Raw genomic sequence first — 10,209 nt, forward strand, 5'->3', positions numbered from 1 at the left:
CAAAGTCTTCCCTCTGTCGCCCAGGCTGGAGTACAGTGGTGCGATCTCGGCTCACCGAAACCTCTGCCTCCGGGGGTTCAAATGATTCTCCTGCCTCAGCCTCAGCTCAGCCTGTAGCTGGGATTACAGGCGCCCACCACCACACCCGGCTAATTTTTTTGTATTTTTAGCAGAGATGGGGTTTCACTATGTTGGTCAGGCTGGTCTCAAACTCCTGACCTCAGGTGATCCACACACCTCGGCTTCCCAAAGTTCTAGATTACAGGCGTGAGCCACCGAGCCCAGCCAGCAATTTTCACTTACAGGTCTTCTTCTTCTTCTTCTTTTTTTTTTTTTTGAAACGGGGTCTTGCTCTGTCGCCTAGGCTGGAGTGCAGTGGCACAATCATAGCTGACTGTAAACTTGAACTCCTTGGCTTATGATCCTCCTGCCTCAGCCTCCCAGGTAGCTAGGACTACAGATGTGTGATACCACAGCTGGCTAATTTTTTAATTTTTTGCAGAGACAGGGTCTCACTAAGTTTCCCAGGCTGGTCTCAAACTCCTGGGCTCAAGCGATTCTCCCACCTCAGCCTCTCAAAATGTTGGGATTACAGGCATTAGCCACTGCACCTGGCCACAGGTGTTCCCCTTGGTTGAGGTCAGCTCAAGGATTGTTGGGGGCAGAGTGAAGAGAATGTTGTGGAGTTAACCCTAAAGAAGACCACAATGTACAGCTGTACAAGATGTGCACTGCACAAAGGTATCAGGCTAAGGAGGCAATTGGGAGCTGACACTAAGCCTGCACACTACTTACACAGCCATGGGATTGTGGTTTGGGAAAACTTCATATACCTTAAGTGCTGTGGTGGCCCTGCCCTACAGCTCTCCTAACTTATACCTCCCAAAGCTCCATTAAGTCCAGAGATGCAGTCTCATAAGAAACTCTGGGGTGCAGTCCACCTTTGTTATTTTCTCCTTTTTATGTACTCCAACGCCTTCCCATACAAGCACCAGGGAGATTTGTCATCAGAAAAATCACATTTTATTGATCACTTTTATTTAAAATTACAAAAATATAAATAAAAATAGTGACATATAAATATTCAGTGTACAGGAGTGGTCCTCACCCCACCCAGTGAGGATTGGATGAACTAGGCTAAAAGGAAGGGATAACTGGCCAAGAAAGGAACATCTATGTGAAAGTGAAACTGAGACAGTGCTGGTCACAAGTCATACTGCAGAATAATACATTCCCAGGCACTATCATGTGGGGGACCCAAGAGGCCCCAGGAGTGACCTGTAACCTCTCCAGACAGACCACTCTGTGTGGCATCACAGTCCATACAATTTAAGGAAATATCTAGACTTGCAATCAGATACCAGCTCTTACTCACACTTACACTCACAGCCCACACACAAGTGTGCAAACATACACACACATATGTATTTCCTGATACATTCATGGAATGTCAGAGCCCTGCCCTGAAATCATTAGTGTCTCTACTCCCCAAACTGCTGCTCCCATATTGGCTAAGCGCCCTCAAGACCTCAGCTGTTACACTTCCTAATTGGGAAATTATTCGTTTCTCAATCATGGGCCTTATGAATGCCCACCATCAGGGGAGCTGGCTCTCCCTTCACTCATGCACAGGAGATGCCCTGCCTTTTTTAACTCCTGCAGGCTTCAGTCCAGAAAAAGACAAGTTGCTGGTCAGTAACATCTTGAGTCAGGACCACCCCTCCATCCTGGCCAGAGGGGTTTGGGCGGCCAGCACCCAGGCCTATGCCTGAGGGTAAAGCTATTGTTGTTCGCCCTGGTGGGTGGCACAGGCAAATCCATCTGTGCAGAGCCTGTCTTCCCAGTCTCTTCTTACAGCTGATGGAGATGACTCTACTGCAAAAATGACAGCCAGCAAGAAAGCGGGTGGTGCCCGTTTCCTCCCTAGGGACCCTCAGAGGGCTAGGCCATTCTCTTCCCTGGTGTGACTGTGAATCCAGGGCAAGAAGCGTGAGACTCTCGTGTAGACGCCTGGCTTGTCCTTCAGGGCACATCCACGGCCCCAGCTCACAATTCCAGTCAAAGTCATGTGGCCTTGGATGGAACAGACAAGGGGTCCCCCTGAGTCTCCCTGTGAAGCCAAAGACACAAAAGATGAGCCCTAAAGAAGTGAGAAGGGGGTTTCTGATCCCACCACCCAACCATACCTAAGAGAGGGAAGAGTTTCCCAGTCAAAGTCCTTAGTGACTTCCCATTTTCTTTCTTTTTTGGGGGGGCGGGGGGAACAATCTCCCTCTGTCGCCCAGACTGGAGTGCAATGACACGATCTCGGCTCACTGCAAACTTGCCTCCTGTGCTCATGCAATTCCCACGTCTCAGCCTCCTGATTAGCTGGGATTACAGGCATGCACCACCACACCTGGCTAGTTTTTTTTTTGTATTTTTAGTAGAGACAGGGTTTCACCATGTTGACCAGGCTGGTCTCAAACTCCTGGCCTCAAGTGATCCACCCACCTCAGCCTCCCAAAGTGCTGGGATTACATGCATGAGCCACTGTGCCCGGCGCAGCCCCATTTTCTACCACATCAAGTTTAAAACCCCCTGCTTGGCTTTAAAACCCCTGTCGTCTGCTGCTGTTCCATCCACACTCCCAGACCCTACTTTTCCTCCCCACCCAGAATATGCCAGCCTCCTTCTCAGTTTTGTATCTTTCAACTGAAACACCCTTCTTTCTGTCTTCTGCCTCTTCAAATGCCTATCAAGTCACATTTCCTTTAAAGCCTCCCCTCCCTGACCCTCAAGTTGACACTCACCTCCCTCTTCTGAACACCTGATCATTTATAGTTCACAATGCACCCTGGGCACTGAGTTACATTGTCTTTTACTGTTTCCTCTTTCTAGGATCTCGAGCCCCCAGTCTTAAGTGACTAGCACAGAGCTGGGATTTTTTTGGTAATGTTTGGTAAACACACAAGGATTGGTTTAAACCCTCAAAGACCTGAGCTCCTGATTCTGGCTACTTAGGGCTTTGGTTAGAGAGAGACACCCCAAAGCTGGCTAGGACAAGCCCAGGAGTTCTGGGGAGATATGGAAGAGATGGAGAGAGATGCTTAGAACTCTCACCTGGCAGGAATCTGTTTCCCACTGTGGGTCAGCAGCACACAGCATTTTGGTGGTGACTTCAGAGCCGTAGTAGTGGGGCTGCTGACACTTCTGGTGGGAAATCAGCTTCACAACAGTCATTTTCAGCTGCTCCGGATAGAGATAGTCGGCTAAGTGGAGAAAATAGGGAGGCGTTTGCATCAAGATGTATCTGTCCACTGGGAGTCTGCCAGGGAGGGGAACCATAAAGTGTCCCAGGGAAGGCCCTTATTCTTTTCCATGCAAATCTGAGCCTTTACTCCACCTATAGCCCCTACCATCTATTCCCCTTTGCAGCCCATCACTCCCTAAACAACACTCCTCATCCATCCCTGGACCCATCTGCCACCTCCTCAGTGCTCCCATCTCTTTTTTTTTTTTTTTTTTTTTTGAGGTGGAGTCTCGCTCTGTGGCCCGGACTGGAGTGCAGTGGCCGGATCTCAGCTCACTGCAAGCTCCGCCTCCCGGGTTTACGCCATTCTCCTGCCTCAGCCTCCCGAGTAGCTGGGACCACAGGAGCCCGCCACCTCGCCCGGCTAGTTTTTGTATTTTTAGTAGAGACGGGGTTTCACTGTGTTAGCCAGGATGGTCTCGATCTCCTGACCTTGTGATCCGCCAGTCTCGGCCTCCCAAAGTGCTGGGATTACAAGCTTGAGCCACCGCGCCCGGCCAGTGCTCCCATCTCTAACTCTGCAGTCTTCCCTTGATCATGCTGGGCTTGCTTTCAGGTCAAAACACTCCCCAGGACCTCCTAAGTCAGTCCCAATTTTCACTTACTAGAATTCTCTTTTCCAAAGCCAGTGATCTCACAACTTGTGCCAAAAGGGGGATCATTATACATCGAGGGCAGGCAGATGGTCTGTATAGTCCGGGATGGCTGCGCACACCTGCCCTCCTTAGAACGGATCTTCAGCAAGGCTGGGGGAGGACAGAGGGTCAGAGAAGAAAGATCACTACTGGTTAGGCGGTCCCTATCTGTCCCCTTCAAGTACCAAGGAAGTAGCTATGTCTATCCCTAGGTCAGTCATCCAGGGAGGTCTGCTGGTCGCTTATCACCTGGAAACCTCCCCTGCCCCATGCCCCAAGGGCTTTGTTACAGGTGTTGAAAAAGTCTTGGATGGCCAGAGCCACTGCATACACCTTTATAGGTAGTTTTTGCAAAAAGTCCCAAGTGAGGTAGTTAGGCTGGAATCCAGCCCAAGGCTCCATTCTCCAAGTTCTATATCCCAACACAGACAGAGGCTACATCCCACAAAGGAAGGGCATCTTTTTCTAATTCATATAAACAGGGCATTCCCAGCCCAAGCCATATACCCACAGGGCCATTTCCACTCGCAAGAGGCTACTTGTTGGGGAAATTCAGGGTCTCTCCAGAGGAGCACCAGACCCCTCAGACTTTATGGAACTCTTCCTCACCACCACTCCCTTTTTCATGTATATTGAGGCTTCAAGGTCCCCTACCCCACCCCTGCCCCACCAGCCAGCTTCAACCTCAGCTCCGATCTCTCCCTGGGTCCCACTCTCCCCAAGCCATCATGGCCACAGCAGTCGCGGGGTTTCCCCCTCACCAATGTCATTGTGGTGAGCAAGCGTGTCAGCGCTGTAGTCCTCATGTAGGATGAGGTTTTCCACCTCAAACTTCATCTCCCCTTGTGTGTTGGAGTTAAGCCTTGAGCGACCCAGGTAGACGATGTAGTCCTCCTTCTTTGGGTAATTACTGTGGGAGAAGAAATCCATCAGACAGTCCCATGAAATCCTGCCACTTCCTCTTCCCTCCCTAGAGGCCTCAAAGCATGACTTGTCCCCAAGGCCATGGGCTGCAAGGAGAGGGGCAGATGAGGGAGAAATGAGGCAGAACCCTTTGCTGGGAAGGAGAAAAGGATGTGTTTGGGGTGGGGCAGAAGAGCCAAAGAGGAGAAACCCAGGGCCGTACATGAAGCAGTGTGTGGCGCTGACCACCCAGCAAGGGCTGATGAGGCTGCCTCCACACACGTAGGTGACAGAGCCCCCCCGGTGCCTCCTGTAGATGGCTGCAAACCAGGGCTGGTTCTCGATGGTGGTGAATTCTCCCCCAATAATCTTAAAGCGAGGCTTCAGAGTCTTTTGGCCACACTGAAACTGTAATTCTTCTGGAGGAGAGGAGGGCTTTTTTCCTGGAGGACAAACAGAGGGATGTCTTGGGGAGGTGGTTAGGAGAAAGCATCCCTCTTGGGCGCCCCTCACCTCCTCAGCCCTCCTGTGATGGAATAAGGGGACATGCAAGTTTGTCCCCTTCCACCCCACTGTCATCAGCAGGTCAGTGATGCTCACCATCTGCGCAGTTATGCACCATGCACTCTTGGACAAGCTGCTTTAGGCCGACCTGCACATAGCACCAGGGTTGCCTCCGGTTGTCTGGGTTCCTGGCAACACAGAAAGATAGGGGATGTCATTCCAACCCAGAGGGCCTTCCCTGCCTCCTCCCCTCAGGGAAGACTCAACCAGAGGCTGCGCTTCTCTCATGCTATGGCCGGCCCTCTGGGAGAAGGGGATGGTAACAAGGTTTCTGGGAAGCTGTGGGGAGGACTCTTGGTCCTTGTTGCCCCCACCTCACCTGCAGTAATTGTGCTTTCCCAGGCCCAGCTGAAGAGCATCAGATCTGTGGGCATGGTATATTTGCTGAAGGACAGTGGCAGAGTTCCAGGCCAGGCAGGACCGGCCCATGGTGTCAGTGCTGGCCTTTCCTCGGTAAAAGTGACCATTCCCCTCATAGCAGGTTTTTGACTTATCTATGAGGGAACAGGAAGATGAGAGAATGTGAGAAAGAGAAGGATGTTCCAATGAGCTTTTTTTTTTTTTGAGACGAAGTCTTGCTCTGTCGCCCAGCTGGAGTGCAGTGGTGTGATCTCAGCTCACTGCAACCTCTGCCTCCCAGGTTCAAGCGATTCTCCTGCCTCAGCCTCCCAAGTAGCTGGAACTACAGACATCCACCACCATGCTGGGCTGATTTTTGTATTTTTAATAGAGGCAGGGTTACAACATGTTGGCCAGGCTGGTCTTGAACTCCTGACCTCAAATGATCCAGTCACCTTGGCCTCCCAAAATGCTGGGATTACAAGCGTGAGCCACCATGCTCAGCTGCCAACGGACATTTTAAAGATGATGTGGTTTCAGATCTGCCAGAAGACTGGACAGGGTCTCCTTCCAACTGCACCTCACATTTGTGTGGCCATTGCTTCACAGGAGTGTGTGTGTTTATGCTTGTCACATAGGGATGAAGATGTCACCCACCCCACCTCCAGCTCCTAACTCCTGCCTGCTCTTGCCTCCCACCCATCCCTCCCTGTCCCCAAATTTTTGGTGCCCCCTCACTCCCTGTTGCAGTGGAGATCCCCATACCTATCTCACAGTGCTGCCCTCCGAATTTCTTTGGGCAGTTGCACCAGTGAATGCTGGAGAAGTACTTGTTGGACATACATGTTCCTCCATTTAGACAGCCACAGTCTGCTGGAGAGAACAAAGGTGGGGTAAGCGAGGGGGAGTGGAAGCGGTAAGGGCTGGGGCAGCCCTGCAGCAGGGGCAGGGAGGGGATGTCCCCAGAAGCTTTCCCAAGATGTCTGTACAGCCAATTGTTGTAGGGGTGGATACTCACATGGAACTTGATGAAGTTCACGGCTGCCCTGGAAGAGATTCGGGAGGAGGCTTCATCAAAGGTCCCATGCTCCAGGGACTCCAGGGTGAGGGTAAACTGGACCCAGTCCCAAAACCCCACTCTTCCTTCCCTCTGCCTCTCGCCTCACCCTGTTCGTATCTAGTTCTCACATGGAAGACCATGGGTTTCCAGCAAGGAGAAATGGATTGACCCAAGCAAGCTTCATCTACTAGATGCCCCCAGGCTGGGGCAGTCCTGGCGGCTTCTTCCTCCCTTGCCGGCCAGTGCCAACCCCTGTTGTTCTCAAGCCTCCGCTGCCACCGTGTCCCATTTCCTGGGGAGAGCCTGGCCCTGCTATGGATGGAAGCCGGAGGACCCCCGCTCCCTGAGCAGCCTCTCCTCTCCCCTGGTGCTGATCAGAGGTCCTCGGGCGGCATCGGTCAAAGCAAGGGAGCACTCACTTTGGAGTCGCTCACGACCAGGACGCAGAGAAGCAGGTGTGCCAGCAGGGCTCTCATGGTGGTGAGGTCGGGGCGCTAGACGGCTGTTCTGCAAAGGAAAGAGAAGTCAGGGCAAGAGGCGGAGGAGCGGGAAGGCGGGCCAGGCTGGCGACTGCAGCGCAAGGGAGGTGCCCGCGGTGACCAGGCTCCCCGGCCCCGGCTGTCTCTCTCCACTCTGGGCTCCGGACTCCCGGGCAGACTGGACCGGCACCCGCGGGGGACGCCCGGGACCGGGCGCGGTGACTCCATGCAGCCGCCAGGGAGCCGGGGCAGCCCGGAGCGGGGGAGGCAGATGCTCGGGAGCTGGGGCCGCCGCGCATCCGGCCCGGGGATCTCGGTACCGCGACACTCACTGGTGGCTGCGGCAGGAAGGCGCGAGCCGGCGCTGCGGGGATAGGTGGACCCTGAGCCGGGCTCCGGGGCTGCGGTCTCCGAGCTGTCCGGCGACCCGCGGCGCCTGCTCTATATCAGGGCCCGCCCCGGCGCCGCCCCGCCCTCTCGCGCCCGGCTCCCTCCCCTGCCCTGCAGCGCTCAGCGACCCGGACCCCGCGTGCTTCCGCAACGCTCACAAAGATTTGGGGGCAGCGCGATCTCCAGCGGAGGGGACCCAACACCGTCTGGACTGAGGAATCGAGAGGCTTGTAAATTCTCCGTGCTTCCTCCCATGAACCTGGCCCGGGGCCTGCCTCAGTGCAAGGAGTCCCCGAATTGCAGAGAGGAGAGAAGGCGCACGGGAGACTCTCTACCTTGCCCAGCTCTGAAGCCTCCTGGGGTCCCCTAATCAGTTCTTCTCCATCCTCTCCCCGCTGGGCCCCAACTTGCCTAAGAGGGCCTCAGACCCCCTTGCCCGCAGCTGATGGAGCTGTGAAGTCTTTATCAACGCGACAAATGTAGGAGACACACTCTCCCAGAAACACAGAGACAAAAACCCCTGCCTGCAGGGGCTCCCTCTGTGCCTCTCTGTTCAGTGGCAGTCCCCAGATATCACCAACACAACCAGTGGATGGAACAAAGCCGGGCTTACTGCTTTCGACAGTAAGGGAGTTTGATGATGCTATCAGAGAGGAGGAAAGCCAAGGCCAGATTACTGAAAATGTGCAGTTTGGTTTAAAGTCCGTTTTTGACAGGGCTTGATAAGGATTGGATTAGGTGTCGTGATATGATGTTACAGGATTGTGGGAACAAAGTCCTATGGCATAAACTGTTGGTGCTTCCTATTGAAGTGTTAACGGGTCTTTTGGGAAGTTTTCATAACGAACAGTTCATTTATTTGTGTGGGCAAGAATAAAAGTAAAGACAATGGAAACATGTAGACAGTTAACTGTGGAGGTTCTGGAGGGTGTGGAAGTTCTGTTCTCACCTCTGAGTAGAGGAATTGGAAAACTGGAGGACAAAATAAGAGGAAGATTTATTTTTCACTGTATGTCCTTTTAAACTCTTTACATTTTAAAAAAACACATCCCTGTATAGCCCATTCCAAAGATAATTACACATTTTTAAATGCATGTGTATTTAGTGTTTTACTTCATCATAGAGCCTTGTTTATTCTATTCGGATAGAAACAATTGTTTATCAAATAAAATTGTCCTCCAGAAAAACAGACCATGTGTAAACGACTGCACGCACCCCTCCTGCCTAAGGATAAGCAGACATTTGTGTACACACACACACACGCGCATCTTTGGGCACACTTGGAGGAGTATAGTAGGGATTCTGTGATTCTGTCACCCCCATCTCTTTCCCCTAGTGTCAGGAACCAGGGCTTGGGGTCATTTTGAACCCAGTAGGACTTGCTCTCTTAGTGGGAGGGAGGAGGCTGAGTCCCAGCAATCCACTAGGGGCCCAAGCTTTGGTCCCTTTCCCAGCCTAGGCCTGCAGCATTTTCCTGCCTTGCAAATCTGGACCTTGGGTCTGGGTCCACTTGAGAACGACAGAAGGCAGGCAGGGAGAGTGCCAGGAGGGTAGGAAGGAGGAAGGCTCCTTTGCTCCGCTGCAGCCGAGGGCTCAGGATGCCAGCTGGTAGCTGGGGAAAGTACAAGTTAGCCTTTCAGCTTTTGGGAGGCAGGTGACCCACTGTCTTCTGGAGAGACTTCTGTGCTTGCTGAGCTGCCAGCCTTCCAGGGGACACACTGAGTCAGAGATGCTATAGGTCTCAGAGCCAACCTTGCTGCTTCCTCTAGAAGACTGTGGTCAGTTTTGTTTGGATTTGAGAACCCACTAATTGTAAATAAACGTGACCAGAATGTAAACAGAGATGTTGCAGCCTGAGGACTTACCCCGAAACTCCTAGGTTAGTTATCAGGAAATTCCCAGAGGCCGTCATGATTCATGCTGCTCCCCTAGCAGCTCTCATGACTCCGGATTACTTGGCTGGAGGCTGTCATGCTGATTGTTGAGAGCGGATGACTTCATTTCCTCCTGCACAAAGAGGTTTGGAGACCGTTATAAAGCCGGACACCCTTTCCCCTCACCGCCCACCCCCTCCTCCCCCCTGAGCCTCCAACTCTTTATCCATGCGCTCTTCTTTTTTTTTTTTTTTTTGAGACGGAGTCTCGCCAGGCTGGAGTGCAGTGGCACGATCTGGACTCACTGCAAGCTCCGCCTCCCAGGTTCACACCATTCTCCTGCCTCAGCCTCCCGAGTAGCTGGGACTACAGGCGCCCGCCACCACGCCCAGCTAAATTTTTTGTATTTTTAGTAGAGAGCGGGTTTCACCGTGTTAGCCAGGATGGTCTTTATCTTCCGACCTCGTGATCCGCCCGCCTCAGCCTCCCAAAGTGCTGGGATTACCGGCGTGAGCCACCGCGCCTGGCCAATGCGCTAATCTTTAGCACTCTCTGAAATCTTTGTGCATAGCATGTGCTAGACTTTCAGTTCTTTTTTTTTTTTTCTTTAAAAACAAGGTTTTGCTGGGCTTCTGGGTTCAAGGGGTCCTCCCACCTCATCCTTCCAAAGCGC

The 10,209-nt window shown here is 52.6% G+C and overlaps 1 protein-coding gene across 2 annotated transcripts; it reads right to left on the reverse strand.

Moving 5' to 3' along the window:
* Positions 1–1,000: 1,000 nt before the first annotated feature.
* Positions 1,001–8,021, reverse strand: PLAU (plasminogen activator, urokinase). Of its 2 annotated transcripts, none has more exons than XM_030941117.1 (11): positions 7,605–8,021; positions 7,213–7,300; positions 6,752–6,779; positions 6,499–6,603; positions 5,714–5,888; positions 5,431–5,522; positions 5,054–5,273; positions 4,689–4,837; positions 3,898–4,038; positions 3,103–3,251; positions 1,001–2,110 (listed from the first exon to the last, which is right to left on the reverse strand). In XM_030941117.1, the coding sequence occupies exons 2-11, from the start codon at positions 7,267–7,269 to the stop codon at positions 1,934–1,936; spliced, it is 1,293 nt and encodes a 430-aa protein (XP_030796977.1). In that variant the 5' UTR covers positions 7,270–7,300; positions 7,605–8,021; the 3' UTR covers positions 1,001–1,933. The 2 variants fall into 2 exon arrangements, with proteins under 2 accessions (XP_030796977.1, XP_010371430.1); XM_010373128.2 differs by having other exon boundaries at positions 6,499–6,606; positions 7,605–8,020.
* Between the last annotated feature and the right edge of the window lie 2,188 nt (positions 8,022–10,209).

Source organism: Rhinopithecus roxellana, chromosome 11, assembly GCF_007565055.1.
Source record: "Rhinopithecus roxellana isolate Shanxi Qingling chromosome 11, ASM756505v1, whole genome shotgun sequence".
In the NCBI taxonomy this organism is placed as follows: Eukaryota; Metazoa; Chordata; class Mammalia; order Primates; family Cercopithecidae; genus Rhinopithecus; species Rhinopithecus roxellana.